This window comes from Panthera uncia, assembly GCF_023721935.1.
Source record: "Panthera uncia isolate 11264 chromosome A1 unlocalized genomic scaffold, Puncia_PCG_1.0 HiC_scaffold_17, whole genome shotgun sequence".
Taxonomy (NCBI): domain Eukaryota; kingdom Metazoa; phylum Chordata; class Mammalia; order Carnivora; family Felidae; genus Panthera; species Panthera uncia.
In genome coordinates, this window is record NW_026057577.1 from 110,418,264 (window position 1) to 110,446,191 (window position 27,928).

The 27,928-nt window shown below is 52.6% G+C and overlaps 1 protein-coding gene across 5 annotated transcripts in view; it reads right to left on the reverse strand.

Moving 5' to 3' along the window:
* Positions 1–1,220: 1,220 nt before the first annotated feature.
* The window catches only part of NDST1 (N-deacetylase and N-sulfotransferase 1), a 59,180-nt gene continuing 32,472 nt past the window's right edge, over positions 1,221–27,928 (reverse strand). For 4 of the 5 annotated variants that reach the window (XM_049648005.1, XM_049648007.1, XM_049648008.1 and 1 more), the window contains exons 3-15: positions 21,926–22,420; positions 18,955–19,042; positions 17,631–17,785; positions 16,770–16,955; positions 14,771–14,899; positions 13,764–13,946; positions 12,314–12,410; positions 10,963–11,086; positions 8,404–8,578; positions 6,178–6,348; positions 5,413–5,522; positions 3,626–3,728; positions 1,221–2,416 (exon numbers count right to left, since the gene is read on the reverse strand). In XM_049648005.1, coding sequence (XP_049503962.1) covers positions 2,297–2,416; positions 3,626–3,728; positions 5,413–5,522; positions 6,178–6,348; positions 8,404–8,578; positions 10,963–11,086; positions 12,314–12,410; positions 13,764–13,946; positions 14,771–14,899; positions 16,770–16,955; positions 17,631–17,785; positions 18,955–19,042; positions 21,926–22,420 — 2,136 coding nt within the window. In that variant the 3' untranslated portion in view covers positions 1,221–2,296. The remainder of the gene's footprint in view (positions 2,417–3,625; positions 3,729–5,412; positions 5,523–6,177; positions 6,349–8,403; positions 8,579–10,962; positions 11,087–12,313; positions 12,411–13,763; positions 13,947–14,770; positions 14,900–16,769; positions 16,956–17,630; positions 17,786–18,954; positions 19,043–21,925; positions 22,421–27,928) is intronic. The other variant, XM_049648009.1, reaches the window with a different exon arrangement.

The window sequence follows — 27,928 nt, forward strand, 5'->3', positions numbered from 1 at the left end:
CCGGCGGGGTCGACACTGCCCGGGGTTCCCAGGCTCAAAGGCCCCGAGGAGAAGCATGATGGGAAGGCTTCTCTCGCAGGACAGCGGACCCACACGCAGCTGTTCTGCTGAGTATCCACCCAGGGAAGAACTTGAAAAGAGGGGACGGGTTCAGAGCTCAGCCAGACCCGGCCCCCCGCACACTGGTGAAAGACCTCTTAGGGAGAGCAAGGCAGGACTGCAAATGCAGATCAGGAACTGAGAAGGCTCAAAGGCACCCTGGCTGGGAAGGAGTGGTTTGTCCCCTATCCTGGAATGACCACGGGTGTGACTGAGGGAGGGACAGGAACCTGGCACAGAGTAGGGTCCCAAGGATGGGCTCAGAGGCAGTGTGGCATTGGAAGAAGAGCACTGGACCCAGAATCAGGAGCCTCAGATTCAGTTCTCAGCTCCGCGTGCACCCAGTTCTGAGACATCGGCCAAGGAGGCCGCCTCCCCTTTCTGGACCTGTTTCCATACCCGTCAAAGGACCCTTCCAGCCCCAAGATGCTAGAGTCTTCCGAACAGGACAAGGCTCTCCAGAAAGGGATTCCTGGAGGTGGGCTGGAAGCTAACCTGGCAGTGGGAGGGGCTGGGGACAGGTGCCCAGCCTTCGTCACTTCACATTGTTAAAGAAGGGGGTAGGAGCAGACCCTAACCAGAAAACAGCCCCGAGATCCCATGGTCTGGGGTGGGGGGAGGGGGGCCTGGAGACAGTTCAGTGGGTCCCAGCGGGCAGTCCGGCTCCCAGGGCAGCTCCCAACCTAGCACCATATGAGGGGGAGGGGACAGGCTGGCCTTCGGCCCCCCAGCCTCCCGCCCCAGCCCTGCTGTTGCCTTTGGCCAGAATTCCTCCAGGGTCACTGCACTTCACGAAGCCAGGTTTCCTGGAGGGAGTAGGTCTCTCCTGTTTGTCTCACCACCTCAGTTCACCCGCGGTAGCCCCAGGACAACCGCGACACTTGGGGAAGGAACAGAGACCTCTCCAAGGGACACCTCCAAACTGTCTCCTGGAGGCCCGGACATATGAAGATACACGCCCTCCTCCATCCTACCATCCCATTCTCTAGCACTGAGATGTGACACTGGGGCTTGCCACCATTTTGTATGACTGAATTAAAAATAAACCCAACCAAAAAAAATAGAATATATATATATACACATTATATATATATATATATATATATATATATATATATATATATATATATATATATATAACACAGTGCGACCCCAGCACCCAGGGTATAAACTCTGGCACCAAGAAAAAACAAAATATTAAAATACTTTAGCTTCTTAGTATTTGGGAGGGGGTTAAGGGGGTCTCTAGGAGCCCTTGGCCACAGGTAGCTGGGGCAAAGCCATGGACAGCAGTCTCACCCACTCTGCCCAGTGTCTGCCAGGGGCCAAGGTTGGGTGGGCGTGGGGACAGCATATGTACATTGGGACATGTATACTGGCAGACTCCTGAACCGCCTCAGTCTTTTACCACAGGAAACACCACACATCATATCCCAGGGTGAGGAACAGGGGTAGGGAGGCCTGGGTCTCTGGGTCCAAATGGCATGGCGGTGCCCCGGGGTCCTGAAGAAGGCCCCAAGGACTGGGTGGATACTGTAGGAATCAGCGATTCTTTACCCAAAAGGGAAGGTGAGATGTGAAAGTATTAACCAGAATGTGTGCGGAGGTCCGGAGTTCTCTTGAGGTGGCCACCCCCACATCCAGCCTAGTGACTCTGGGTCCCCCGCTGACCCCTCTGAAGTGCCTGGCTCAAAACAGTCAGGGAAGCATCCAGTCTCTCTCCCTGGTTTGGCAAAAGGCCCAGCTGGGCTCTTCTCCCTATTGTCTGGAGGACGGGGAAAATAGGGCAGCTAATACTGAGGGGATACCCTGCCCGGGGCAGGGAGTGATGGGATGACGGGGAGGGTGTGGTTGGTAGAACACAGTGAGGGACAGAAAAGAGTCTCACGGACTCCCTCCTACCAGGAAGTGGCCTCCCCCCAACAGGAAGTGGCCTCCCCATGGAAGGCTGTGAACGGAACGGACCCCTGGTGGCTAAGGAGGTCCTATAGGCCACAGACCTGGCACTGGATGCTCTGAAGTGCCTGCGGACCTGCCTGGGCTCTTCTCCTGGCCCCGCCTGGGCCTCAGCTGAGTATTGCTCATAAGTGCTTGGCCAGCCCAGGCCCAGCTCCCCACTCTGCAGGTCAGTCTGGCTCAGCATGCGGCAGGCCGTCCAGGCCATCGCAAACGTTCAGTCTGGCTGAGGTGGCCGTGGCTACCTGGTGTTCTGGAGGTCCTCCCGCAGCCAGGTGGGCAGTGTCTGGCCCATCTTGTACAGCAGCTTAGAAAGCTCGATGTTGTGGTCCCGATAATAGTCCTTCAGGAAGGCGCGGGACTGGAACGGGAAGGAGAGTTCAGATCTCAGTGACGCGCTGATTCAAGAGGGATCCCTCCCCACCACTCTGTCCGCGTCTACCCATACACCTTTCATTCACAGTCTTTCTGAAAATGGTAGCTTCCAAGAGAAAACTCATAGGGCAGGGCGCCAAAATACAATTACACAAGGTAAAAGTTCTCGTGATAGGGAGAAAAGAGAGAATTAATTAAAACCAGGGCAACTGAGAGTCACAGCGTGCAACCTCTCCCCTGCATCATTTGGACACGCCATTCTCTCCTGCAAGAATAGGGATTCCTCTATGCCCAGGTCCGGTGTCACCCCCGTCCTCACAGGCCCAACCCTAGAGCCCCTCCCCACCCTTACCCCTCCCCCCGCCCCATCAGCTTCCAGTGGCATCTCCGTGTTCTGAATTCCCACAGTACTTGTGTGCAGCTCCCCTGCTGCGTGAAGCACTTGCTGGCCTGCATCTTATTGGTCTGTGTGACTAGTCTCCCTCCTAGACTAGGAGTTCCTTGAAGGCAAAGCACATGTCTGAATCATCCTCAAAGCCCACAGCACTCAGCCCTTGGCAGAAGGTAATAAATACTCACTTGACTAAGCCATTCCTGACCCACCATGTCCTAGCTTCTATTTCCTCCTTTTAAGAACACCATCCAAGGGGCGCCTGTGGGGCTCAGTCGGTTAAGCATCTGATTCTTCATTTGGGCTCAGGTTATGATCTCACGATTTGTGGGACTGAGCCCCACGTCGGGCCCTAGGCTGACAGTGCGGAGCCTGCTTGGGACGCTTTCTCTCCTCTCTCTCTGGCCCTCTCCCCGCTCTCTCTCTCAAAATAAATAAATAAGAGAACACCATCCAAGAAATGCCAAGGCCATTAAGGCGCTGAGCACATGGCCGAGCGCCTGGGTGGCTCAGTCGGTTGAGCATCCGACTTTGGCTCAGGTCGTGATCTCACAGTTCATGAGGTCAAGTCCTGCATTGGGCTCTGTGCTGACAGCTCAGAGCCTGGAGCCTGCTTCGGATTCTGTCTCCCTCTCTCTCTCTGTCCCTCCCCCACTCACACTCTGTCTCCCTCTCTAAAAACAAAGTAATAAACATTAAAAATAAAAAAAAGGTGCTGAGTGCATGGTAAAGGGAAGAGGGGATCCCTGCCAGCCAGGGACCCCCTCCAGTTACCCAGCTGCCACAGGCAGTGCATCCACTTACATCCAGGTCCATCTCTGGGTATTTCCGGCCTTTGCTTTTGCCCAGACACTTGGTTTTTCCTCCTTCGAGCAGCTGGCACCAAAATCCTTTCTTTGGATCAAACCTGTGGAGTTGGGGAAAGCCTATGGATGGGAGCTGACCCAGCCCATCCCCCTCCCACCTTAAGGCAACGTTCACAGACCCCAGGAAGGGCAAAGCCTAGACCATGAAACCCACTACCCCAAGCACACGCTGGAACCCACAGAGAGATGTGTGGGGCTGGTGTTTGGATCCGCTGGCCTGAGTTTTGCCCTTGGGCTACACTCAACGCCTTGCCCCTTCTTCCTAGCAGAAGGCAGCTCGCATGTTCTGAGCCTTCTCTTGTCCTGGTGGAGCAGCGTGAGTCCGTCCCTTCAGCGACCCATAACAGAATCCCAGAGGATCCTGGGAAATCTTTTCTGAGCATTCTCCTACTCAGGGCTGAGCAACTTCACCCAAGAACCCAACAGGGAAAAAAAGCTTCGTGGGGGATTTTTGTTGTACTTAAGCATGCTCATCACTGAGAAGTTCTGGCTTTTGGACTAAATTTCAGAAATGGCAAAGCAAGACTGCCTTCAGGATTCGAAGTCATGCTGGGCCTTCGAAGGCTTTTGTGGGGGAGAGATGAGATCTGAAGCTGTCAAGGGGAAGGGAGGAGGCATGCTGGCATCAGAATTCAACCCCAGATCAGGAACCATTCGGAGCTTCTTGGGCATGAGAAGAGCCAGGAAACAGAATTCACATTTGGTGAGGGAGACAGGGGTTTCTGGATGGGTCACAGGGTAGGCATAAAGGAGAAAGACGATGATGGAGAGGATTTCTGAGCATCAGTACGTGCCAGGCACTGAGCTATGAGTTCCACACGCATGCTTCGTTCAATACAGTGACCCTTGGGTGGCAGGAATTATCACCTTTGTCTTCAATTTACAGATGAGGAGAGTGAGGTTTGAAGGAGCGAAGACACTTGCCCGAGGTCATACAGCTAAAGAAGCAACAGGTCTGGGATCCTAACCCAGGCATCTCTGATGCCATAGCCCTCCCTTAGCTGCTGTTCCTGTCTGCCTTAAGGTGACCTTCTTTACCTTCAACTTCCAAGAGAGTGAAAAGGAACATTCTTACCGCATGACCTTCCCAGAAAGGTAGCCAGGGAAGGTGACTTTTTTCCTCCCTCTCTTGAGACCCCCCCCCCCCCACCTCCATCCAGCCGCATGAGTCATTGTCTGGGACATAGCACTAGGAGACCCAACTCCCTAGCCCTGAGCTCCTGCAACACAGGCTGGCACCTACTCAATCTGGGGAGGGCATTCTCAGTGCACTTGTGCCAGGTTCTGAGTGAGTGGGATTATGACCCATCACCAATTCTTATAGTTTCCTTTTCCTGAAATTATAACTAAGTCAAAATCTAATGCTAAGAAACCCTTACGGGGAACTGGGGCTGCTTAATGGTAGTCTAACTTACTTCAGTAAAAGATTCTGAAAATGTTCAGCACAGACTGAAAAGAAAACCCCAGGGTTGGGACTGACCAGAGTAGAACATATTCATCACCTCCTTTTTTTTTTTTTTTTTGAGTTGATACCTTTATTAATATGACCCAGGTCATATTAATATTAGGTTTTCTGCTAGACAGCTATCAGGGATATGCATGCTTCCTAACACTTGCTAACTCTAACTAATCTGTGTCTCTTCCATAATCATTCAAGCCTTTGGCTTTTTGGTCCGGGTGTCTGCTCAGAAAATCACCCTATCGAAAAGCCAAGGCAACACTCACGCCAAGGTTTTGTGGTAGTCAATAGTGTTGGTCACCCCAAGGAACTTTTGCACTGTGTCCATCACTTTGGCGGGTTCTGTTCGCAACAGTTTGCCATCCAAGACCAGAATCTGGAAGAAAGAGAAAAAAGAGAAGGATGATATGGGTGTGTGTTTACTCTAGTGGCAAATAGGTTCCCCATCTTCTGGTCAGCAGCCACAGTCACAAATTGGAGACTCTGCACTCTATAGCCTCTACCTTATCTTCCACTTCTGAATGGCAGGTGTCCCCACGCCTCAGTCTTCTACAGTCCAGCTCTCTGCCAGCTTCCCTGGACCAATGTCATCTTCTCCTAGAGATGAGGCTATCACCCAAGCACAGCTTGCCCCTCACAACCCTACCACGCACCTCTCTGCCTCTCATTCTCTTGCATAAACCCTCCAAGGGTTTCCCTAAAATGCCTGTGATCTGACCCTGCCTACCTTTCCGACCAGGCTCTCACTACGTCACCATATCCTTCCCCTCCTCCGAGGAAGGTAGCCCTACCTCAGGGCTTTCAGAGTCCCCTCAGGGACATAGAACCCATTGTAATGGGACAAGGGCTCAGGGGATTCTCACACATCAGCCTTGGGATAATAAAAATGAAACCTTGGAAGACCCCGAAGGTCTAGCTCGCCAATGAGGGCATATCTGGCCCTGAGACTGACACGAGATTTGAGGCTCTCTGCCAGCTGCCACAAGCCAATACTGTGAGCGCCCTCCCAAGGGTCAGGGACAGGCAGCTACCTGGTTGGCGTGAAAGGCGCTGAGCCAGCGCTCAATGTGGGTGGCGTACCAGCCGGGGACCAGGCAGCGGTTCTGGAGGGCACGCAGCTTCACGGACGCGTCAGGCCCAGCCGTGATCACCTCGTGAAAGGTGTACTTCAGGGCCACTGGGTCGTCATGGGCTCGCTGGTGCTGTGTGCAAGGGGAGAGGGTCAGAATGTCACATGAAGGCCACAAAGGAAGAGGCTTTCTTGGGGCGGCAGCCGTGGAGTGGCCAGAACACTCTGGACTAGAACCAGCAGCCATGGGTTCAAGTTCTGGCTCTGCCTCTCACTGCTCTTTGACTTGCGGAAGACATGGCCCTTGGAGCCCTAGCTTTCCCATCTTTGCAAGACGGGAGTTGGACTAGATCAGAGTTTCCAAATGTTGGTCTTCTGCTCACCACCTCTCGGATTTCTGCCATATCCACAAACCGCCTGTGTGTGCCAATGTCAATATACTTTTGATTTACATCGACTCATCTTTCTTATTCACATAAATCTATTTCAATATAAAACTCTCTACTGCCTCCATAAATAGACAACCAGAATCAGTTGTCACATAAAGAAGGTAATCATTCATAAAAGCAATAAAAATAAAGCAGCGTTCTCAAATGCCAGCCAGATACAAATGTCTGCTACAGGCCCTGAGCCCGAAGCTTGTGTTCTCTTTGTTGAAAACAGAGCTTAGCAGTGTGAGGAAGGACTGAAGAGACATTTACCCCAAATTGAGAATGTCTCCTTTATAGAAATCAGACGGTTTTTAGGAACTGAATATGTGTGTCCCCTCCCCCGAATTCATATGTTGAAGCTCTACCCCGTAAATGTTAGTATTTGGAGGTGGGAACTTTGGGAGGTAATTAGGGTTAGATGAGGTCATGAGAGTGGGGCCACTATGATGGGATTAGTGCCCTTATAAGAAGTCACACCAAAGAACACTCCCTCTGTCCTTTCTCTTTCTCTCTCTCTCTCTCTCTCTCCCCCTCCCTCCCTCTCTCTCCTCCCCCCGCCCCCACCTCTGCCCTGTGGGGACACAGTCAGAAGGTGGCTATCTGAAAGCAGGAAGAGCGCTCTCACCAGGGACTGAATCTGCCAGCCTCCACAACTGTAAGAAATACATTTCTGTTGTTTAAGCCCCCCAATCCATGATATTGTGTTGCGGCTGCCCGAGCAGACTAAGACAGGACTGGGAAAGAATCAAAACGGGGAAAATGCCATGTTTGAACCACCTAAAACAATGTCCTGGGCCCTCAGCATCCAGAGATCAGGAACCTGCCCACTAGGGGTAACTCTCATGAGCCCCCACACCCACACTGAGACTCATATACATCTCAGGGTGGGGAGTGAGAGAAGGGGGCCCTGTGGGACCAGAGAGCACGTAGGGTCTATACCTGCTGGCTCCGTGGACACAGCAAAGCCCCAGAGAGGAAGTGGCTGGCCATTTGAAGAACCCAGACAGACAGGCTCAGAGGGTGGCAGGGAAGTTCCCAAAGTGGCCAGGCCTGAGGAGGCCATCCAGGACCAGCTGGTGGACCAGCTACCCACCCCCCATACCCTGGCACTGGATCACAATCCCAGGAAGATTGGCAGGCAGGGGAGGAAACCCTCAAAAGGCTCAGGTCTAAGCTTTCCTGTCAGCCTAGTGGAATGGTGCTCGAAAAAATTAAGTTAGGTCATTGAAGTTAAAGAAAGTTCTAGTTCTTACATAGTCAAGTAGGAGGTAGGAGTCATACCCTCTCTGGCACAGACAACAGTCCGGGTGAATTCCTTACCTGATCCAGTGTTTGCAGCTTCTGCCATGAATGGGGAGTCCTATGCCTTATCCTTCTCTGAATTCCCCCCCACCCCCTCCAGTGCCCAGTGAGGAGGCCAGTTAGTATGGTCACTGCTCAGCAAACCTCCATTTCATTAGGGTGGAACCAGCCTCCACGTCTCATTGGTCAGAATCAGAGGCAGGAGCCGCGATGAAGCTGGGAGGGTGGCCAGGTCACTGCCGGCTGGGATGCGTCGTGGATTTCTGCCTGTCTCCTCTACTAGGCCGGAGGCACTGTGGAGGAGGGGCTCCATTCTTACCCACCACCCTGTTCCTAGCTTGGGCCTGACACATAGTAGGTGCTTACTAAATGTTTGTTGAATGAGTGAGTGAGTAGCTGCGTGGTGGACAGAGCCCCGTGCCCCCACCCAGGGCTCCGCCCCAGCCCCAGCTCACCTGGTACCAGGAATAGGCCCGGTCTGCTGGGTTGATGAGGATGGTCAGGACCTTGGCCTTGGGCAACAGAGCGGCTGCCCGCCGGGGCGCCACTTCCGAATCAAAGTAGTTGGCGCTTTTCTCAAAGTAGAAGTCGGAGGTGGTGTTGGAGGGGATGGGGAAGAACTCCATGTACCTGCAGGAAGCCCAGACAGAAGAGCTCACAGGCAAGACTCATGAGGGGGGCATGAGAGAGTGAGGTGAGGGTCACTGGGGGTAGAACTTCGAAAAGCAAGCAGAGCGCAGTGATCCCACGGACTCGCTTCTGGTAGGGATTCTGCAAACACGGCCACTCGGCAGTCTCCCATTTTCGAATCCACTCCTTTCCAGGGGGGACCTTGGAGTCAGGAGGATATGAAGACTTACGGAAGTGATATGGCTTGTAAGGCATGGGATGGGGGTCGCGTCTTTGAACCTAAACAAGATGCTCCCAGTTAAACTGACAGGGCCTTAACTCCCATTGCCTTGAGGGGGAGAGCTGGGACACCTCCAACCCCAGAAAGGGCCAGCATAGACTGGAGGAGCACCCAGAGTACAGGGTTTCTTTCCTGACCTAGAACGGCACTTTCTAGGCTGTCACTGTGGACCAGGAGACAAAGAAAGGGGGAGTGTGTCACCTCCTGCCAGCCACACCCTTCCCCGGCCTCACATAGGTCAGCCTCATGGCTTTCCAGATAAACCTCCCGTATCTCACCCAGAGTAATGTCCACGCCAGTCCTTTGGGACCAGCTCTGAGTTGAGGACATCTTGGAAAACTAAACCAACACTCCAGACCCTCCCAGGGGCATCTACTCAGGCAAAATAGATGTACAAACACAGGGGTGCCTGGGTGGCTCAGTTGGTTAAGCATCTAACTCTTGATTTGAGCTCAGGTCATGATCTTGCGGTGAGAGCCAGCCCCACATTGGGCTCTGTGCTGACAGCAGGGGGACTGCTTGGGATTCTCTCTCTCTCTCTCTCTCTCTCTCTGCCCTCCCCTCACCCCCGCTCGAGCACACTCTTAGTCTCTAAATAAATAAATAAATAAATAAATAAATAAACATAAAAAAAAAAAAAAGAAGTACAACTTCAGGGGTTCATGGGAGCCAAAGCCCAAAGACCCACCTTAGGTGAGATTGTAGGATCCCTCCTGTATCCTGTGAGACAGGGTTTCTCCAGGGAGGTCCCAGGGACGCCTTTATCAGAACCACCTGGGAGCCTGTGAGATTCCTGCACCCCACCCCATACCTACCGACAAAATCAAAATCTTGGGAATGGGGCCGAGGAATAGCTAGCTCCCTCCTGTTTCTGAATTTTCTTATTTCTTTTTCTTGTTTGTTTGGTTTTTTTTTTTGAAAATTCCAGTTCATTAATATACAGTGTTATATTAGTCTCAGGTGTATCTCTGAATTTTCTTTATGAAACAGCATCTGTACACCCACCATTGTCTGTAACACCGAAATGGAGAAAGCTCTGAAAACAGAGCCTTCCCACCCCGCGCCGACATTTGTAGCAAAGCCATTTGGCAGCAAAACCTGACTTAGTAAATATTCACAGAGTTTGCTATAGACACATTAACTGATGTATGTGCTATTGGGGTGCTTGCTAATGGGGTGCCATCCCAGACCTGCTGACAGCGTTGCTGAATATATGGTGTCACACCATATTACCTCCCTAAAATCCGAAGAAAGGTGATTTCCAGTGGCTACAACGGGTTTTAGACAAGAGACAGTAGACACATTAGAGATTAGAGGTAGGCACGTAGGTAGGCAGAGAGAGAGAGATGATAGACAAAAGAAAGAGAGAAAAATACAAAAAAAAACCCCCAAACAATGCCCATAATCTCTCTGCCCAGGTAAACCACTGATGTTAACATAATAAACAAGAGTAATGATACACATATAGGGTAAGAAAATGCAAATAGTGGAGAAAGATACACACTGAAAGACTCAGAGTGTAAGACTCTCCCCACGTAGGCTCCACACCCCACGGTAACCTAGGCTCCACACCCCGCGGTAACCTCGGGTGACGGGTTCTGGAGGGAAGCTGCAATTTCAACCACCACCTCTCCAGGCAACCCCCCAAGGGCTAGCAAGCCCCTCTGAAGGGCTCACAAGAACACCGCCCGGCTCCACTGTCAGAGAAACACAGTTGAGAAGGGCCAGCTCTCAGGTCAGAACACTTGGATTTTAGCCCCTGCTCTGTCCTCAACTCTTGGGACCTTGGACAAGTCCCTATCAGTCCAATGGGACGCAGGATGTTTGTCGGCAAGCAAGGGCGGGGTTGGCTCGGACTTCCAGCAGTCTCTGACCCCAGGCGATAATGTAAAGGGGCAAAGGGCTTCCTCATCAAACGTCCCAGCTGGTGACAAGGCGCCAACATCATGATCCAAGGGTCACTGAGCTTTGTCCCTGTTTACAGGAACTTTGGCTGTGGGTGAGTAAGTGCCAGCTGCTTCCTGCTGTGACCAGAGCAGACCTCCTCCCGGGTAGTCTCTGTGACTGCCTTCCCATCCAGCTCTGGAGAGAAAGGGCCACTCACCAGTCGATGCCTTTGTGATAGTTGTGGCCATTAAAAAACTGGATCTCCTCAAAGGTTTCTGAGCTGGGGTAGTTGCTGCTGAGGTCTGGGTGCATGCCCAGGAACAGGTAGAGGGCTGTGGTGCCTGCAGGGATAGAAGGCAGCTGAGACCAGGGCCCAGCCCCCAAACACAAGGAAGGAGCCTGGGATCCTAGGTTCTGAATCCAGCTCTCCGTGCCTCACTGGGAGATCCCGGGAAAGTCCCTTTCCTTCTCTGGGCTTAATTTCTTCATCTATATGATCAAAGGATTTTATGAAACCCAGGATGGCAAATACAAGGCATGCATGTGGGTATCCCAACTCCTGCATCCACTGTAGACCTCAGTAATCCATCACGGCCTTCTAAACACTAAACAGGAACTTGGCCTCAGAATCCTTCCAACCCCTGTACTCCAGCAGCCATGCCCAATCCATTAGTGTCTTCCCATAATCCCAGAACTAGATGGTTTCCAGTTCTGGGCTCTATCCTCTGACACTCGGGAGGAGCGCAGAGTAAAGGGAGCTCCAGACCCTGCAATGTGTTGATGTGAAGAAGTTCTTGAAGGGCTAAGAAATTTGGCTCAAATGCCTTTTCTTCTGGGTGCCCTTCCCTCACTCATACTCTCTTGCCCACTTGACTGTACAGGACCTACTCCCTCCTTCAGAGAGCTCATTCCTTTCCTGTGTGTGAGTCTATATGGTTTATACGCTAGGAGGAGACATCTTGAAAGAGAAGGAGACTATAGGGTTTAGTTTAGTTAAGAGTAGAAGCTTCGGGGGTCATAGAGATAAGGATTCAAGACTTGAATCGGTCATTTCCTAAGTGAATGTGTCGGGGGAGGGGGGGTCACTTAGCTTCCCTGAGTCTCAGGTGTTTTGATCTATAACATGGGAGGGCCTATTCATGCCTCAGAGTGTGTTTGTTGGCAAAGACTTAGCAACCATACACTGCTTCTCCCTCTTGCGCCTCTGGCAGACATGACTAATTGATTCCAGTCCTCTTTGTACTGAACCAGTTTTTCCTGCCATTGCTCAAATTTGCAGAACAGCTGATCTGGGCTTCTCTGCCTAGACTCAGAGACTCCGAGGAAGACGCAGAGAGAGCTCCCTGAGGCGGTGGTTCGGGACAGGTAGGAAAATTCCACGCCCATCCTCCACCCCCTCCCCACTTCCATACTGACAGGCAGTTCGTGTTCATCCCAACTTCACTCCCACTTCCTGGGAAAGAGGGGGAAGATGACTTGGGAGTGGACTCAGGGCACGGCGGTCCCCCAAATTCTGTGGCTGAGATAGCAGGCAGTGGGGGACACCGGCCAAGAGGAGAGAAACTTGCCTGTTTTCTGGGGGCCAATGATGAGGAGCTTTGGGAAGCGGTCACATGTCTTCTCCTTGGACCAGATGTCTTTGTGGCGTTTATCCTCACAGGGGTCCTAAAACAACAGTGGAAGGAATGTTAGGGGGGCCCCAAACCCAATGAATGGACTCTCCTTGCACATGGATATGTGGCTGTCACAGTGCTGCCAGGTAGAGTAACTACACGTGTCCTTGTCACATCCCCAGCTCAGGACACCGAGCTGCGGAGCAGGCAGGGACCACTTCCGGTTAGCCCTAGTTCAGCCCAGTGCAGGGCACGTAGCAGGAGCTCATGAGCACTTATTGAATTTAACTGGATGAGCTGTGTCTAAACCAGGGGTCAGCAAACTTTTTCTACAGAGTTTAGTAAATCTATTGGTAAGTGGTTAGTAACTATTTTAACCTTGAGTACTATCTGGTCTCTGTCACAACTACTCAACTCTGTTGCTGCAGCATGAAAGCAGCCATAGGCAGTACTTACGAGAATGGGTGTAGATGGATTTCAATAAAACTTTATTTACAAAAACAGACTTCAGGCCAGATTTGGCCCATGAGTCATGGTTTGTTGACCTCTGGTCTGAACTATGAGACCGCCATCAATTCCAGCTTAGCTTCTGTGTCTGGATTTTCACAACCCCCAGCGGCCTACGTCCCCAAGAGCTGCCCCCCCAAAACCTTCCCATCAGTCCCCTTTCCTGTGGTACAGAGCCTATGAGCATGAGAAGGGGCATAAAGGACTATCTAAGAGTCTAAGCAGGACACGGGGCACCTGCTTGCCTCATTTGATAGAGCATGTGACTCTTGATCTCAGGGTTTTGAGTTCAAGCCCCATATTGGGTGTGGAGATTACTTAAAAGTAAAATGTTAAAAAAAAAAAAAAGGGGGGGGGGCACGTGGGTGGCTCAGTCGGTTAAGCAGCTGACTTCGGCTCAGGTCATGATCTCGCGGTCCGTGAGTTCAAGCCCCGGTTCGGGCTCTGTGCTGACAGCTCAGAGCCTGGAGCCTGTTTCAGATTCTGTGTCTCCCTCTCTCTGACCCTCCCCTGTTCATGTTCTACCTCTCCCTGTCTCAAAAATAAATAAAACGTTTAAAAAAAAAATTAAAAAAACAAACAAACAAAAAACCCTAACTAGGTCAGGCAGTTGCTTTGACCCCCACTTGATCTACACTGTGTTCCTTTACAGTTTTGTAATGCTTTTTCAGAAGGTGTGCATGAGTGTGCATGCATGTGGGTCTGTGTGCGAGGTGTGTACACGCGTGTGCGTGAGAGCAAGCAAGCGTGCCCGTGCTGGTGAGCAAGTGTGCGCCTGAGTTGGCACTTGAGAGAGAGTACGAGGGTGTGGGGGCCAAGCCCGTGTCTGGAGTGCGTGCCTGTGAGTGGCGGGCATTCCGTCTCTGCGACAGGACACCTGGGCCAACACCCCACCCACCTGCCAGAGCGGGTCCTTCTCCTCGGAGAAGATCTGGAAGTACTTCTGTGCCAGCTGCACGGGGGGCAGCGTCTGCAGCCGGAGGTTGGTCCAGGAGTGCAGGAAGCGCACCAGGTGCTTGAAGGTGTACAGGCCCAGGCGGTCATTGCCATAGTTGGACAGGTGCGTCATGAAAATGCTGATCTGCTCCAGGGGAGGGGAGGTGGGAGGCGGGGCTGGTCAGCACCTGAGGCACCTCCACCCCACTTCTGACTCTTCCCGTCTTGCTGCGGCTCGCAGACCGAAGCTGCGACCAGTCCGAGGTGTACTGGCGCCATTAAGAAACTCGCCGTGTGACCTTGGCTGAGGCACAACCAGGTGAATCCAGGTCTGACTGACCACCAACTTCTATAACCCTGAAACGGGAAGCTGACCTACTGCGCAGTCACTGGGTGTTCTTTTATATTTTTTTGTGGAGTGTTCATGGAAAACAAGGAGTACTCAGTTACCCCGTAAAGCCGAATACAACTACCACTTAACATCTACTGAACAGTATTAAAGCACGGATGGTTATTTCCATTTTATAGGTAAGGAAAGAGAGGGCCAGAAAGTTCAGGTGAACAGTTCAAAATATATGTATCATATTTTACGTATGTATTTTACGTGTGTATTACACACATACGTAGTTTGTAGATTCATGATTGACTATGTATATTAATATACAACATTCGTGTATTTATACATACAAAGACTGGAAGGAGAACGTAGACAAAAATTCTAACACTACTGCCTTGAAGCACAAGATTATGAAAGGGAAAAAAAAAAAAAAGACAACTCGGATTGCCTTCCCAAGGTCATGCAGCAGAGCAGGGACAGAGCCAGGGCCGCAGAGTGGGTTTCCCGACTCCTGACCCTCATACCTGCTTCCACCCCCTCCTCTCGAGGCCCAGGAAAGCCAGCCTCGGTGGCAGACACGCCATCCGGCAGCCGCTCCCCTCACCACCAGCCAAGGGCTACGGAGCACTCACAGGATTGAGGAGCACGGTGAGAAAGAGCTCGCCCCCGTTGATGATCTTGTCCAGCTCGCTGGAGCCACCAGGGTACTCATTGTAGAAGATGGTGTGCGTGAAGAGGCCGCAGGTCTGCCGCGGGAGGACCTGGGATGGGGAAGGGGAGAGCTATGGCATCTCCAGGCACGGATGGCAGAGGACCCTTCCTCAGGAGAACGGCCAGGTGTCTCCTCGTAAAAGGCAGCCTCTTGTGTGACCACACAGCCCCCACTCTTGGGGGTCTTCTCCCCCAAAGGCCACGGGCCTGTGCCATTTTACACACTTCATGCTATTCTCCGTTAACAAAATGAGCAGACCCAAAAGTAACAGAGACAGGCGAGTGAGAACGTCTGTCCAGAGAGGGTCCCCTTCCGGTCACACCTGCAACCCCCTCAAGAGCACTAGAACCTGCCTGGGAGTGCACCCAGCCCCGCACTGGTTTCACTGCCGAGTCTCTGTCTCCTCTCATGAAACTGGACTCCAAGAGAGGAGGAAACTCGCCTGTCAGGTGGTTACCACCTCATCCCCAGAGAAAATATGAATGCCTGGTATCCAGAGGTCAGTGGATGGATGGATGGATGGATGGATGGATGGATGGATAAATGGACGGACAGATGGAAGCATGAATCTGGCCTTCCCACATATGCCCCATTTGGACTGTTGACAATTCAGCTTTCCAGTGTCTAGGGCCAAAAACCCCGGAGTCATCCTTGACGCATCTCTCCCTCCCACATCTTACATCCAATCCATTAGCAGATCCTGTTGCTCTGACTTTCCAAATAAGTCCAGAATCTGATTGCATCCTGACTTTGCACCCTGGTCCGAGCCACCACTATCTCATCTGGAAGACTGCAGTGGTCCCCAAGTGTCTCCCTGCTTTCCACTTTGTCCCCTGAAGTCTCTGAAACTCACAGGGACCAGAACAATGGAAATCTTTTTAAAACAGGAGTCTGATCATAACAGCGCCCCATGCAAACCTTCCCATCTCAGAAAAAAAGCTAATGTCTATCCAATGGCCTTATGTGGCCCTACACAATCGGGCCCATCACCTCTCCGACCTTATCTCCCCCTCACTTGCTCCCCTCCAGCCATACTGGCCTCCTAGTTGGTCCTCAAATACACCCAGCACAAGCCACCCCAGGGCCTTTGCACGTTTTTCTCTCCCTTGAATGCTTTTCTTCATATGGCAGCATGGCTCACTCCTAGGAGGGCCCTCCCTAGTCACTTTATTTCAATTAGCTTCTCCTCTCCTCTGGCACTCCCTATCTCTCTTCCCTGCTTGACTCTTCTCCATGGCCCCATCACCATCTGACCATACATTACCCATGTTACACACTTATGAGCACACTGTCTACCTCCTGCCACTAGAATGTCAGGTCTACAAGGGCAGGGACTTTTGTTGGCTTTGTACACTTCTGCATCCCCAGTGCCTAGAAAAGGGACAGAGACAGAAGAGTTCATGAAAAATGTTTAAATGAGCAAACGAATGAGGGGCGCCTGGGTGGCTCAGTCGGTTAAGCCTCCGACTTCGGCTCAGGTCATGATCTCGCGGTCTGTGAGTTCAAACCCCGCGTCGGGCTCTGTGCTGACAGCTCGGAGCCCGGAGCCTGCTTCAGATTCTGTGTCTCCCTCTCTCTCTGACCCTCCCCGTTCATGCTATGTCTCTCTCTGTCTCAAGAATAAACAAACATTTAAAAATTTTTTTTTAAAAAATGAGCAAACGAATGAGAGAGGCCTGTTCCCAGTCCTTACCAGAGGTCCTTTTTAAAAATGTTCATCCCCTGATCCCCTATCACAAAAGCTAAGAAGGAGCTCACGAAAGGCCAGACTGGCAGCCTACCTTCCCTGGGATCGAGAGCCTTGGCTACCAGAGCGGGCAGCAGAACCTGGCCTGAAACCCCTAACCAGCGCACCGAAGCCACGCTTCCCCGGACAACGCGTGTGCACCTGCCCCACGGGCCGCCGGGGGCCCACTCACCATGATGCCGTTGTGGATGAAGCCACGGCGGTAGCGGGCCGGCTTCAGGTGGGGGTACTCCTCCGTGCTGGTCACGCGGATACTCCACACCTGCTTCCAGGCCTCATACAGCTGCACGTGCACAGGGTACACGCCCGAGTGGTGGGGCGCCACGGCATAGCCCATGTCCGTGGGGATGCCATGCTCCTGGGGGGAGGAGGGCCAAGGCAGGGTGAGCATGGGGTTCCTTCCCCACTGGGTCTTATTTTCCCTTTCTAGAATGGGAGAGAGCAATCAGAGGCTAGAACGGCAGGGTAGTGGGTCCAAGCCTTTCAAGTACAGATGGGAAAGCTGAGGCTCAGGGAGGAAAGGGATGTGCCCAGAGTCTCGGAGTGAAGGACTGACCAAGCTGGGACCCTTAACTCTCAGCCCAGAGTTCTTGCCCTCCAGCTCCCAGGAGTGAGGAGCAAGGACAAATGCATTTCCTGCCAGTCTTGGCCTCTGACTGGCTGGTGGGCCCAGGCTAAGCCCGTACCTGGGCCTTGTTCCCTCTTCCCTGAGCACCAGCTCCAGCTTTCCTGAGCCTTCCACTCTGGCCTGAAGAGCTTGGGCTCAGGAAACAAACAGGCCTGGGTTCAAGTCCTGATGGGACCTCCTCCTAGCTGGTATGTGGCCTCCCTGAGCATCGGTTTCTGATCTAAAAGTGAGAATATCGAGAACCACCTCTTGGGGTCTCTGTGAGGCTTCAGAAAGACAGTGGCTATAAAGATACTAATAAAATGCTGTCAGACGGAACTGTGCAAGCAGTGAGAGGCCAGCAGTCCAGACCCCCAGCCCAGCCCCTAGCCCACCCAGCTCCGCCCTGTAGGGAATCTTACTCACGACAGCGAACTTCTTGTTCAGGGCCATCTGCTCGGCCAGCACCGACTGGTTGTGGAAAAGGTGGGGCTGCATGTGACTCCACATGTGGGGGAACCACCAGAACTCCTTCACATACGACAGCAGCAAATCGTCCCCAGCGTCCTCGGCATCAGTACCTAGAGTCAGAGCACAGGCAGCTCGGCCCGGCCCACCCCCATGAGGTTCTCCAGCCCGAGCTGGTGCACGCAGATGGGCGTACACAGTCCAAGCCCACCCAAGAGGGCTGCTTGGGAGAGTTACCTGAGCTACAGCACGGGAGCAGACAGAGCTCCAGTCCAGGGCCCTGCATTCTAGAGTGTAGACTTCACTCAGTGCATGACTTTGGCCAAGTCCTTCTCCTCTCGGCGCCCTTGGGCCCCATGTGTGCAATCCATGGTTCACAGGCAATGATCGTGATGGTTTCTCCTAGCTCTGACATGCCTGCTCTGATCCTGTTTTCCTAGTGGGCCATTTGGCATTTGCCTTTTACTTAATGATCGGAGCTCTTTAAACATGTACAGGATGTCTAATCCCACCTCATGCATATTGCTACGACTACCTCTGATATGTTGAGGGCTGAGAATACGAAAAATGCATACAGACAACCCTATTTGGTTTTGGGACCCTGTTGCACACTCCCCCTGCCCCCTGCCCCCCAGAACTGTGGAGTATTAGGGTTTTTCCTAGAATTCAAGAGAGACTGTCCACATTGCTTCTGCCCAAGCAGAAGGCAGCTATAGAAAATATGTACTGCAGAAGACATCTCAGGGGTCTTTCTCTCTTGCCCAGCCCAGAAGGTCAGCGTTTGAGGAACTGGGGGAAGCCCAAAAGAAGAGGGAAGGCATGAATCAGGCAACCTACACCCTCAACCTCAACACTTAAGACTTGAAAATAAAATGCCAAAGGCCATCTTTGGGGTGGGCACAATTATAGGACATTCTCACTTTGTGTACTACATATTTCTGTAATGTTCTTAAAATTCAACCAATTACTTTTTTAAGCAGCCATAGGACAAATAATTTTAAAAGACGGAGGTAAGGGGGAGAGAAGAGGGAGAAGATGTCCCCAAAAGACTGCACAGCCTGAGGGGCAGGGAGGGATGAGTGGGGGTTATTGTATTATTGTTGCCCCCAAATGCCCTCTGCCTGGGGCCGTGACTGCTCTGTGGGCTGCTGGATGGGGGTGGGGGGCACAGGGGTCAAATGTGGCCCCAATGTGGGCATGCCAGCCACCTGCTGCACTCCAAGGGCATAGATGCTGAGGGCCCCTGGAAGTTGCTTGTGGGGGCAGAGCCAGGCCCACTTACCTGTGTGGAAGAATTTCCCTGAGTAGCCCAGGTTGAAGGTGAAGTTTGGGATGTGCGTGCGTAGTTCATTCTGCGTATCAAACAGGGCCTAGGACAGGCAGGGGAGGAAGGAGCAGGTGAGGGGCAAGCCAGGAGTTCTCTCTTCTTCCCCCTGATGGCCCAGAAAGATCCTGCTGTTGCAGGACCGGATGCAAAATTTGGAGGGCCCAGCAAAAAAAAAAAAATCAAAATGTGGGATTCTTGCTCCAAAATTATTTAAAATATCCAGAAGGCAATAGCAGAGCATTGACCTTGTACAGGCCCCTTCTGAGTGTGGGGTCCCACAGCCACAAAGCCAGCCCTGTGCCGGGCCACCGGGCCGCTGGCGAGAGAAGACGTGACTCTAGCCTGGCTCTGTTCTGTGTCCTTGAGAAAACTGTGTAACTGCTCCAGGCCTCAGTTTCCCCCAGTGTGAAATGGAGACAATAATATCTTCCTGATGGGGCTCTTGGGATGACTAAGTGACGTACTGCGTGTAAAACTGCTAGACGTTCTGGTAAGTAACGTAAAGTGGTGGCATCGCCGGGTCTGTGGTCACTGCCACCGTGAGCCTCCTATTTTTGCCTGTCAAACGTGGAGGATTTCTCTCAGTAAATGCAAGGCTGATGTCACAGCATCATGACTTTTCCAAAGATGTACTGTGTACCCAGCAATGCCATGTCCCCATGCATGGCACACCCCACACTTGGCAAGTCAATGAAGGGAAGCTGACGCTGGGGAACAAACACACGCTTGTACTCTGGAGTCAGGACTCCGAAGGTCCCCACCCTGCACAATGCACAAGGCTGTTAAGAAACCCACAAGTGCCTGCTGTCAGGATACTTTGCAAACTGGAAGTCCTGGCCCTTCGGGGGCCACCATTGGCATCCTCCAAGGCCATGCACTACCTGATGGATGTGCCCGCTCTTGCTGTGCGGCCTTGGGCAAGTGACTTCACCTCTCTGAGCCTTAGTGCCCTCCTCTGTAAAATGCGACTTACAATAATACCCACGTCACAGGGCTGCTATGAGGATCAGAGGAGGCAATACACAGAGAGAGCTAAGCACAGAGCTTGGCACTTGCCAAACCCTGAATAAGCAGCTGCTGTTGGTATCATTTAAATTGCACTGCACAGCCAGTACAAGTTCATGAGGCGACATTCATGTCTCTAAAAGAAAGGCTTAGTTGTAGCCTGTGCTTGGGATTAAGGGACCGGGGAGGGAGAAAACCTCTGCCTTTTCAGACTCACAAGGATGTTTAAGGCAAATGGAACCCCGGCTGGCGAAGCACTTTGCAGTCCACACTGAGCCGAGCCCACAGAAGAGGGTGTCTCTCTTAGTATTCTTCGACAGAAATAGCTCCAAACTGCTATCATCCCTCTCACTGTAAAAATGGGGAAAGTGAGAACCAAGTAGGGCCACTCAGGGCTCATGGGTGACACGGCGAGCCCGGTAGCCTGGTATCCTCAAGGGATCAACCCTGAACCAGTCCCAGGAACTCCCCTGGACAGGCAGCCAAGACTATGGTTATACCAGGAGAGAGTAGAAGGGCATCCTAAGTAGAAAACCACACGATCTACTCTGTTGGAAGTGGGTTATGGCATCGCATGAAACCTCAGAGCTGGAAGGCTCAACAGGAATCATCTTAACACTTTCTTTCAACAGGACCGCCCTTGAAGAAGTGATATCTCAGAAGCAAATGTGCAAAGCAGATCAAAGACTGCCCTGTCCCAAGAGATGGGAGCCAGAAAGGCTCTGAGAGCCTGGCCTGTCTGCACATGCCCCTCCGTGAACCCCCCGGGGGTGCCAGGAAACAGCCTGACAACCTCCCATCCACCCCTCTTGTCAGTTCACCACCGGGGCCCAGATGCCGGACAGGGCTGCCCAGGTGTGCCAGTCAGTTTAGGGTCAAATTGATCTTGACTCCCCAGACAGCACCAGCTCCCCAACACCATTCGCTGGGTTCTTCTCCTCTGGAGGTGTAAGGAAGAGGAGAGCGTTTGCCTCTGACCCAGGCAGGAGGACCAATGCTCCCCCGGCCTTCCCCCCAGGCCCTTGACCGACCCCAGCGGTGACTGCAGGATGACAGGGAACACAGCGCCCACATGCGGACTCATGTGGAAGGAAAGCACTCCTCTGAGCAGTGTCTTTTGCAGTCCTAACATCAAAGGGAAGTCTGGGTTTGGTGCTAATCTCGTAAAGGAGGACCAGGTCAGCAGGCAGCAGTATCTCGGTAGAATTTAATCCCCTGGTTTTGTTTTCCTTGGCTCTACTGTTGTGCTTGCCCTCTATTTATGGCAACCGGCACTGATTTCCCCATTTACACTAGGGATCGTTTCCTTTGCAAAGAACTCTGAGTAAAATAGAGAGTGGATGGAAACTGCATTTTAAAGCTAGCTTAATGGTCTTGATTTGGAGGCTTCTCTTTAGTAGTGATGCATGTGTGTAAAATTTCATGGCTTGCAAAATGCTTTTACATACAGTTTTGTTTGGTAAACCCTTTTTGAAATAAACACATGCATTCCACTATTTATACAGACCTCAGTTAAACTATGCCTTGTGTATGATTCAAGCTCTAATTCTTGTTTGAAAAGTTTCGTGGAAGCTCTCGTACTGACATCAACATTGCTGAGAGTGAAAAATCAGGTCTGGATTCAAAGGCAGAGAAGCAACCCTGCCCAGCTCCCAGCCCAGTGCTTCAGTGACCGGGTCTCTCCCTCCACAGGCGCATTTCTGAGTTCCACACCCCAGATGCAAAATTCCTCTCTGCCCCATGCTTCGATATAATTTTCAGGGACACTTTCGTCCAGTAAAACAATTAATAAAACCAGCTGGCCGAGGGAGGGGGATCAACAGCACTGGGGGGAGACAGAGACGGCGACATCATGCTGGGGCATCCCAAGGTCCGAAGGTGGCAAGGCCCTGCCCTACGTGTCTGGCACCCCCGGCCATACCTTCACGTCCTCCACCTTCATGCGTGTGCCCTCCTTGCCCACAAAGATGTCGTCGATGTCCACCAGGATGTAGCGGTCCAGAGGCAGGGAGAGGCGCTTGCCGGTGAGGAAGGCCACGGCGTCGACAAAGACGAGCTTGTGCAGCCAGAAGTTGAGGTTGTTGCCAAACAGCACACGCTGGATGCCGTCATGGAGGCCCAGGTCCTGGACCACGGTGGCATGCAGAGCGGCGTGCAGGCCGGCGTCCGCGCCCAGGTGCGGGATGGACTCGGAGGAGCGCGTCTTGGCCAGCAGCACAGGCTCGTAGGTGGAGTGGTTGGACTGGAACACGGTCCAGTCCTCGCCGGGCAGCACGCCCTTCTCCACCTCGCTGGGCCGTGTCACATAGAGCAGCGGGGACTTGGGGTTGATGCTGCAGTCCTTCAGGCCCAGGTTGGAGTGCAGGAACAGGGGGAAACCTTTGAGCTGCGCACTCAGCAGGCTGTTCTCGTTGGCCTGTGGGGGGGCGGGGGGGCGGGGGGAGAGAGGGGGAGCAGAGCCGTCAGATTCAGAAGCCCCAAGGGCCTGCGGGATCTCAGGCGGGGACAGATAACAGTAGCGTCAACAGTATTCTCTAACATCCATGGAGGCCTTAGCCTATCCCTGGCCCTGTGCTAACCGAGCTATGCAAACCCGGCCCTACCCATCACGATAATATACTGGCTAACATGCAGGATGTGCTCACCAAAGCCAGGAATCCAGTTCATGCACTTGGCAGGCAGGTGCTGTTAATCCTCATAGTGACCCCACGACGGAGGGGTCGCTGTCGTTTGCATCTTACAGATGAGGAGACTAAGGTCCAGAGGGTCTATGTAACTTGGGCAAAATCACACAGAGAGAAGTCTAGCAGTCGAGAGACCAGACTCTGCCACCAGACGGCCTGGCCGCGGGCAAGTTAGGTAACCTCTCTGTGCCTCCGTGTCCTCTGCTGTAAAGTGTGGCCAGCAACGGTGAGTACCTCATGGAGTGGTCGAGGATGATTCTGGCAAAGTGCTCGGGACGGGGCCAGCAGCATCACCAATTGCTCATTCAGTCCTCATACCAGCCTCGGGAGGCTTTATTATCCCACTTCATGGGTGGGGACACTGAGGCTTCGAGGGCGTGCTGCCCTCAGTCACACAGGGGCAGGAGTTGTCACAATGACCCAGCCAGATGATCTGCCCCTGGAGCCCACACACAACTGGCCACCAGGTTCCTCTGCCTGGGGTTTCCAAACTGGCTTGTGCCACACAATCCTTCACTCAGGAGAAATCTTGGATTGCCAATGTAGATGAGCCCAAAGAGGAGGCGTCTGCTGGGGGTGCAGGCGCAAAGACACTCTGCCCCATAGCGTTCCCAACCCTCCGTATGCACCTAGCACCCGAGGCCCCCCCTTCACAGGAGTCCAACTTCTTCTCCCAGGGCCTGGTGCTGCCCAGCTGCCTGGGATCTGCAAACAGTACCCATGGCACCCCCTCTCCTCTTCCCAAGACTCACACGTCATCCCTCCCCTTTCCAGCCACCTGCTTCTGCACATGGTACAGTTCGTTCTTGTCCCTGTGCCAGTTCCATTCGGTATTCTTGGCCAGACGAACTCCTGTTCATCCTTCAAAACCCAGTGCAAATGCCCTCTTTGCACTGGCCTCCCTGGAACCAGGTTAGAGCCTCATCTGCAGCACTTTCACCTTGGCTGTTGCATTATCTGTTTAGGGTCTCTGTCTCACCAGCCTGCCCTCTCAAAGGCAGGAGCTACATTACTTCCACCTTTGGATCCCCGGTGCCCAAAACAAGGCTTAATACCCAGTGAGAGCAAACACGTGCTTGAGGAGTTAATTGGGTTTTTAAAAAGAATAAAAAGGAGGGGCGCCTGGGTGGCTCAGCTGGTTAGGTGTACAACTCTTGATTTTGGCTCAGGTCTTGACCTCACGGTTCGTGAGTTCGAGGCCCGTGCCAGGCTCTGTGCCGACAGTGTGCAGCCTGCTTGAGATTCTCCCTCTTTCTCTGCCCCTCCGCTGCTCTCACTCTCTCTGTCTCTCTGAAAATAAATAAACTTTAATAAACGAGTAAATAGAATAAAAAGGAACAGACAGATCCCTAGTACCTGGCACATGACAGTTTTTCAGTGTGGGTTTCATTTGTTCATTCCATAACTGTTCAGTGTGCCAGGCACTATGTTAAGTGAGGGATACAGTGAGGAAAAACAGGCATGGCTCTTCGCCCTCACGAACCTTCAGGTCAAGCAGGGAAGACAGACAGCAACCAAAATCGCAGAAGTAAGGATAAAGCTTCAGTGTGGCACATCCTACATAGAAGTTCATAGTTCTGGAAGAGTCCGTAACTGGCCACAGTCAGCTGGCTCAAGGAAGACTTCCCAGAGAAGGGACTTTTGAACCGAGGTTTAAAGAATGAGTAACTTTGGGGCACCTGGGTGGCTCAGTCGGTTAAGCGGCCGACTTTAGCTCAGGTCATGATCTCTCGGTCCGTGAGTTCGAGCCCTGCGTCGGGCTCTGTGCTGACAGCTCAGAGCCTGGAGCCTGTTTCAGATCCTGTGTCTCCCTCTCTCTGACCCTCCCCTGTTCATGCTCTGTCTCTCCCTGTCTCAAAAATAAATAAAACATTAAAAAAAATTAAAAAAAAAAAAGAATGAGTAAGTATCAACCAGCGGGAAAGCTGGGGCTACATTCAAAGAACAGCAAGTGCAAAGGCCCTGAGGAAGGAGAGGACTCAAGGAAGAGCAAGAGGCCAGCAGGGTGATCAAGAGGGAGAGGAGGCAATGAGACAGGAAGGTCGGCTGGGGCCAGATCTGAGGACCCTAGAGGCTGGAAGCGGCAGCGGAAGCCATCAAAGACTCTATCAAAGGGTTTCGAACAGAGGGATGACAGGTTTCAATTTGCATTTTAAAAAGATCCATCTGGCTGCTGTGTGGAGAATGAGTGGGGTGGGTGGAGCAAAGCAAAGGGGCACCAAATGAGGCTAGAGAGGAAGGTAGAGCCATAGGGAAGACCACCCAGGAGCGCTGGCCAGGGGAGCACTGTACAGGGATATTCAGCTGAGGACTGAGCCCGTGCCCCAGGTGGAGCTGCCTCTCCCCTGAGGGTTTCTTTTGCTAATATCCACCATGCAGAAGTGCTTTTTTCTAATTCCCACAAAGGCTCTGCAAGGTTCTGGCCTTGAAAAATACGATAAAGGACCTGCATTCAATTCTCCACATACCAGGAGTACCTGCCCACACCCTGTCCTGAGCCAACCTGGAGTGCTGAGACCCAACGCAGAGTCCCATCCTGACAGGCCACTCCGCCCAGCCCCAGGTCCCCAGGACCCCTGAGCCAGCACTGGCCAAACTACTTGGGCCATGTGGGAGCAAAGGCAGTGGGGCCCGGTGACATTTCAGGCGCTATCCGTCACCTGCTGTGGCCTGGGAGGCCACACTGGACCACAGGCACTGGGGGATCCCATTTCAAAGCCCCGTTCCTGAGCTGATAGCCAGGCGCTGGCAGCTCAGCCAGCTGCCCAGCTGGGAGACATCGAGGAAGCGAGAAAGCCAAGTTGCTGATCGTCCACCCCAGTGGGCAATGAAAGGAATGGAGAGCGAGCCTCGGCATCACAGGGACTGGCCCATACTGTAGGCCTCCGCCCACCAGAGGGGAACCCCTCCTGTTCCTCAGCACTGAGGACCCGCTCAGGAGACACCAAATCCTCCAGTGGAGTCATCCAGGTAGAGGGAGGAAGGGCCCTGACCTGGGAGTCAGACTCTGATGGTAACTAGCTGGATAACTTTGGGACGCCCAAGGTTCCCGAGGTACCACTTCTGCACGTCTCCGGTCCTCACATCTGTCGGTCTGTTTGCTCTAACATACTCACCTGTGGCTGGGTGGGAAGGCATGAGTGTGGTTGTCAATCTTGGCCCTGACTTACTTCGCTCTGTTACTTCAGGCAGGCATTTCACCTGCTGAGCCTGTTTCTTACCTGAAAATGAAGTGCCTCCTTCACAGGGTGGTTGTGAGAATTGCACACGGTATAGCCGGCAAAGCAATGGGGTCAGTGTGGCACATAGTAGGTGTGCGATAAAAGAGGCTGGGTAGCCCTTGTCAATCCTCTGCCGGGATGTGGTCAGCCCCAGGGCCCCTGGAGTCATGAGGTTGAGCTATGACAATGGCAGGAACCCGGGCTCCCATCCTCAAGGATCTCCTAGGGGCACAAGGAGCTATGACAATGGCAGGAACCAGGGCTCCCATCCTCAAGGATCTCCTAGGGGCACAAGTCAGAGCCACAAGACAGACAAAGGTGCCCACCAGCTGTGCTTGTTGAACAAGGAGATGACAAGGCACAGCAGCTGCCACTTACTGGGTGGCAGACGGTGCCACCCGCTGTCATCTTCGACATGGCCCAGTGACGCGGGTGCCGTGATAGGTCCCGCTTTACAGACGGCTTGAATATCCTGCCTGAGGTCGCTCTGCTTAAAAGTGACAGAAAGATTTGAAGCAGGGTCTGGACTTTCCAGCTCCTACTCTTACACGGACCTGGGAATCCAGCACCAGTGGGAATTAGAAAGGGGGAGTCTCCAGACCGCAGGTCCACAAACCCTCTGGGTTTGCAAACCCAATGCAAACCCACTTGTACTGTGGAAAGAGCCAAAAGATGGAACCTGACCACCAGAGGGCTCCATTTGAGCAGAAAGTCCCAGGCCTCTACCTGAGACCAAGCAGGGGTCTTGTCTTACACAACATGGTAGGAAGAACACGAAGACTGGACTTTCCAGTGACCCCACAGTAAGAATGTGGGCGTGTCCCTGCTCCCCGGGGCCTCATGTTCACCTTCTGTGCAGCAAAGAACTGGGGTTAGACAGCATCCAAGCACTGGCACACCAACTGTGCTCACTGCCTGGTCCCCAGAGACTGTGGGAGTTCTGTGCACTGATGTAATTTCTACTACATAAATGGCATTTGGGGCCCTGGACCCATCACAGTGTGGTTAAGACTAAAGCCTCTACAGTCAGACTGCCTGGGCTCAAATCCTCGATCTGTACTTATTAGAGAGATGAGGGTAGTCACATTTCTTCATCCCTCTTTGCCTCAGTTGCCTTTTCTCTTAAATCAGGATGCTATCCACCCGCCTTAGAGGATCGTTTGATGAGTGTTATATGAGTTCATTCACATAAAGCACATGGACAGGGCATGGTTCTGGGTGAGCACTCAATAAATGTCAGCCATCGAGATGTTTTCCAGCCCTGGGGCTCTGAATCAAACTTAATGAAGTTCATGGCAGGGAATGGAAGAGTCCAGGGGAAAAGAAAAATCAGACAATGAAGGGAGCCTGAGGTTATGCCACTGTAAAGCCATAAACCAGGCCAGCGTTTCCTAGAGGCTGCTCTTTGAAATAAAGGGCTTTGTGATCAAGCCAGCTAGGGAACAAATCTCACCAGGTTGTTCTACTGCAGGACTTCTAAGGGCCTTCAATTTCTTGGCCCACAAAACCTTTTTTAGTGGCAGAGCATCCTGCTGCATTAGTGCATGAAAGGACACACCGGGGGAACCCCTCCCCTGGGTCAGGCTCCTCCCTACCCCGAGCATAGGGCCCAGTGCACATGGGTGGCCACAAGTGCCTGGGGACATATGGGCACCCGTCAGCGGCTATGGGCCATTTCTGACCCACTCCTGCTCCTCTCCCAGCTCACACCAAGCAAGAATCTGCTTCAGGACCTGTCACCTCTGTCTGGAAGGCCCTCTGCACAGAGAGCTATGTGGCTCCTTGCCTCACTTCCTTCCAGTACTTCGTCAAAGACAACCTTCTTGGCCATTCCATCCAAAACAGCATCAACTGCCCATACCCCTCACCCCCTATGCCCTTTCCCGGCTTTATTCCTTCCTGTACTTGTCACCACCTGCCACTTGTTTACTTGTTCGTTGTCTGCCACCCACCCCACCCCACTGCACTGAAATGTCAGCTCAGTGACAGCAATGAGGGACTCTGCACACTCTGATCACC